This window comes from Phocoena phocoena, chromosome 4 (genome assembly GCF_963924675.1).
Source record: "Phocoena phocoena chromosome 4, mPhoPho1.1, whole genome shotgun sequence".
NCBI classification, from domain to species: Eukaryota; Metazoa; Chordata; class Mammalia; order Artiodactyla; family Phocoenidae; genus Phocoena; species Phocoena phocoena.
Genome location: NC_089222.1, coordinates 25,382,581 through 25,387,112, shown reverse-complemented (window position 1 = coordinate 25,387,112; position 4,532 = coordinate 25,382,581). Strand labels below are relative to the sequence as shown.

At 52.8% G+C, this 4,532-nt stretch overlaps 1 protein-coding gene across 1 annotated transcript; it reads right to left on the bottom strand.

The window, feature by feature from the left end:
* Positions 1–369: 369 nt before the first annotated feature.
* Positions 370–4,132, bottom strand: CHST2 (carbohydrate sulfotransferase 2). Its single transcript, XM_065876878.1, has one exon. It carries the CDS (start codon positions 4,130–4,132, stop codon positions 2,540–2,542), a length of 1,593 nt encoding a protein of 530 aa, XP_065732950.1. The 3' UTR covers positions 370–2,539.
* Positions 4,133–4,532: the final 400 nt, after the last annotated feature.

Genomic DNA, 4,532 nt, shown 5'->3' with positions numbered 1-4,532 from the left:
ACCCTGTCAAATTCCCGAGCCCAGGAGTGGCAGAGTGGAGAGAAGGCAGCTGCTACAAAACAAGGATATTATGGGCGGAAACCTCGTTCAAACACAGCAAGGGGAGAACTGTTGGCGTTTAGCTTAAAATTTCATTGGAGCAGAGACCGTGAATGTGCTGCAGGCTACAAAGCCTCTACGTGGCATCTCACATTTTTTAAATACAAGATCCAAAATCATCGTGATTCCACTTCAATGCAATCAAAGTCCTTAGCTATCCAGAGAGAAGAATGAATTCAACTGCCTAAAAATCCTTCACTCAAACGCTAAGCGTGAATTTTACTGTGATTAAGTGAAACGAGTTGATTCTAATGCCACATGAAATTTGTTTTTAAATGGTTCTTTAATTCAGAGTGGTTGCCTTTCAATGATGCTGCCTTAATTTCCCGCTAAACCTGTTTCATCTCTAGTCATCCAACATTAATATTTATTTTGTTCATTTACTTTGAAAGTATTCTTAAAGTTGTTACAAATATTCTACTGCTGCTGAATTCGGCATAGGCGCTACCATGAAAATATCATAGAAACCATGATCAACGTGTTATAGCTGTAATCTGGATTAATCAACACAATTACTATAAACAATTTTAGTAAATTAAGAAATAACCATTCTAGAATGTGTTATAAAATCCACTGCTAAATACATCCCTTTTTTTAACCTCTGTGCTTTTAAACTCTCGGAATTCTTAAGTGTAGTCAGATTTCACATTGTAATAAAAATTATACTTAAAGTATTTCCCATGTACATATTCCTTTTCATTATATTTGCCTTAAAATGAAATCCTCAGCATTTAACCTGTACAGATTGGCTTGCACAAATCTCACAATAAATTACAGTAAACTAAAATTATGATGAACTTGAACTTGTATCGTATTTAATGTAATATACAACTACACTCTCTTGCTCCTATTTAGCTTCGTAACTTCTTATCATAACACAACATTCTGCAGAACCCTTCCGTACAAATGGGCTCAGGACAGCAGCAACACCATTACCACTACAGGAAAACTGCAATGGTTTTTTCCCTGGAAAATACCAAATCTCAAAATCCAACATACAAACTCATAATTCATTGTCATTTCCTCTTTCCTATAATTTATTTTCATATCTAAAAGAAGTTCTTGGTTGAAGACTTATACTGTCAGCAACACATAGCTTCTTTGCAATTTTCAGAAAACATAAAAAGAAAAGCAATGTACCCCCACAAGCAACCTAAGTAAACCATTATAAATTCACATTCTCTTTTGCACTAATTTGGGTGGGCAGCCAGGAATAAGGGGGATAACCTGTGGGTGCCCTTACAGTTCCCAGATCAAACTTCCCTTTTCATATGCCTCCGTGGACTGTGTCAGAGGCAGAAAAACGCTCCAAACTCAAATACTTCTGTCACTTTTCTAACCAAAGAACTTGCTACCGTTGCCAACAAAACGTTCACGCTAATTTTTGAGGTTTGTGTTCTTATCATCAGAAGTTTTTTGAACTACATACTTCTCTTTTTTAAAAAATCCTTTTTCCGAACTAACCTCAGGACCAAAACACTGGTCTCTGCTTCAAGGTTTCCCAGTGTTAACTCAAGGGTAATCAAAACCGAATGCCTTCAGATCCTCAAGGGGTTGCTTCTTCCTTTCTGTGCTCCAAGTGGAACAGGAAAGTAGCGCTGTGCTTTTTCCTCCACTGCCCTGCTTGGTTTTTGCCTTTAGAATCTGAAGATTTGTCCCCATTCCTGGGCACCTGACAGGCTGTGATTTACATGGGAGAACACGACTCCAAGGCTCTTATCAAGGAGTCTGAAGCTGCTCCCACCCATCTTAGCTGTTTTCTAGGAAACAGACAGGAAAAGGGGGTGGGGGGAGGAGAAGCAGATTCTGTCTGAAGCTGCACAGGACAAGGAACACAGGCAAATCCAAAGTAATGGAGGCAAATATAAAAAAGAATATTATTTATTATTTTCTTTATTAATACTCACATATAACCTTTGCTTTTTACACAAAAGTCTACTTAGAAGAATGCCTCCTTGGTTTAGCGTGCCCAGTGGGGCTTTTGCTGCTCCTGGACCACTTCCCCTTTCTCCACCCTCCCACACCTCCCACCCTACCCCCGACATCCAAATGACTCTTCTACGTGTTCACAGATACCACGAAAATTTTGGAAACAAGATTTGGGTTACTGGATCTTGATTTAATCAACATCCCACTTCAAAATGGAAGGCAGGTAGGGGAGAGGGTAGGAAAAGGGAGAAAAGGCAGGGGAGAGAAGAGGAAGGGCGGCGGGTCAAAACTTTCAAGCCTTGCCTTTTCTGAGATGTGTGTATTGTGGCTGTTCCTTGAAATTCAATGACTCAAAACACTGACAGCAAGTGCCTGCGTGGTTATTTATATTATGGATCTATAACAGAATGTGTGGGCTTCCTCAGTTTGGATCTGGGCTGTTTTTGTTGAAACACACCACAATCCTTCTGTGGGTGTCACCACAGGGAGTCTGGTCTCCCGGGAACCCGTCTCAGAGCCGGGGTTTCCGGAGCAGGGTCTTGCTGAGGTCTCTGACCTCTTCAGGGCTACTGACCCGCTCGTAGCCCAGCACGGCCATGGGCTGGTAGCAAAACTCCTCCACCTGTTTGATCTGCTGGAAGGTGAGGGCGGTCCGCCAGGCATTGGCGGCCTGCGTGGCGTTGCGTGCCGACACCACGAAAGGCTTGGAGGAGGAGCCTGAGCCACTGGTCATGTTGAGGGCAAACTGCTCCATTTCAGGGCTCACCAATAGCCCCACAAAGTCATACACCCTCCGTAGGGTCTTGACGGGGTCTCCCACCAGGTCCTCGTACCGCACCACCAGGTAGTGGCCTTGCAGCCAGTCAGGGGGCTGCAGGGCCGTCTGCAGCGTCTTGGCCATGCTGTGGCAGATGACCTCCATGGCGCCAAGGGCGTGGTAGTCTGCAGGCCCACCCATGCTCTCCTTCTTGGCGCCCAGCTTATGGCCAGCGGCCTCCAGGAAGGGCATGCGGTGCGCTCGGGGGTCCCGGCTGCGCACCACCTGCAGGCTTTCACGGATGAGACCATGGCGCGAGCGGATGCGTGAACTGGCCACAGCGCGGGGATCCCGCACCAGGTGAATGACCTTGAGGTCCAGGGCCGGGTCGCGCAGAAGTGGCGCCAACACGGCCACGTCGAAGACACGCACGCCCTTGATGACCAGAGTGCGGTACTTGCGGCACTCCTCCTCGAAGCGCGCCAGGCGCTGCGGTGGGCACTTCTTGCACACGCGATCGTCTACCAGTCCAACGACCTCCTTGCGGTAGGCGGGGCAAAGTGGCGACGAGCACACCACCTTGTTGGTGGCCGCGCCGAAAATGCCCAGCGTGGTGAGGTTGCGCCCCCCGCTGCCAGCGGGACTGTACAGCTGGAAGACAGAGAGGTCGCAGCGGTAGAGAGCGCTCAGCATGTCCCGTGCCGCCCCTTGCAGGGAAACGGCGTCCCCTGGGTACAGTTTTTGCCACACGTGCCACACTGGCTCATAGAGGAAGAACACTTCGGGGTTCTGGTTGAAAAGCTCGCCGAAGAAGGACGAGCCCGAGCGCCACGTGGTGAACACGTACACCAACTGCCTCTTGTCCCCGCCATCCCCGGTGCCCCGAGTGCCATTACCCGGAGGAGCTGCGGCCCCCGCCGCCCCCGCCCCAGCTGCCGGAGCCGCCCGGACGGGGGCGACGGGAGAGCGGTATGGGGTACGGGGGTCCAAGCGGGTGTGTGCGCGGGGCTGCACGGCCGGAGGAGGCCCCGGATGCCCCCAGCCGCCCCCGGCCGCCCCCGCCGCGGCACCGAGCGGCCCGTCGGGGCTGCACTGCTGCAACGGCTCCTTGTGCCACTTGTAGTCCAGGAGGTTGAGCATGGTGAGCACCAGCAGCAGCGCGTAGCCCGCGCACAGCACCAGCGCCTTCCTGCGGAACACCTTCATTCCGAGCGGGGACGCGGGCCAGCGGCGACCCGGGCGCCGGGGCCACGGCGGGAGCAAGGCGCGCGGCCCGGCGGCAGGCGCGGCCGCGAGCAACCGGGGGGGCGCGCCCGCGGGCAGGGCTCGCGGCGGGCTGCGGCTCATCACAGGCACAACCCGGGCCGGCAGCGTGGCGGAGGCGGCCCTGCAACCCGGGAGGAGGACGCAGCGGCCCGGATTCGGGCGCTGGGACTTGGGCCGCGACTCCGAGGCGGGCGCGGCAGCAGCGGCGGCTGGTCCCCGGCGCCCAGGGTTGGCTCTCCCATGGCAGCGGCTCTGAGAAGGACCTGCGAGGGGAAGCGGAGTAAGCTCGTGCGCCCCAATCCTCCTCCCCCTAATTAACGCCCACCCTCGGGTCTGCCTGGCTACCCCGCTAACCTGGAGCCGCGGGCGCTCCCCGGAGCGGCCCGGGAGCACGGCCCGGCGGTCAGTCCTGCTGTCACTCGTTCCCCGCCTTCTCGAGCGCTGTTTTCCGCCCGGGGTCCGCGCGCCTCCGAGGGGACCG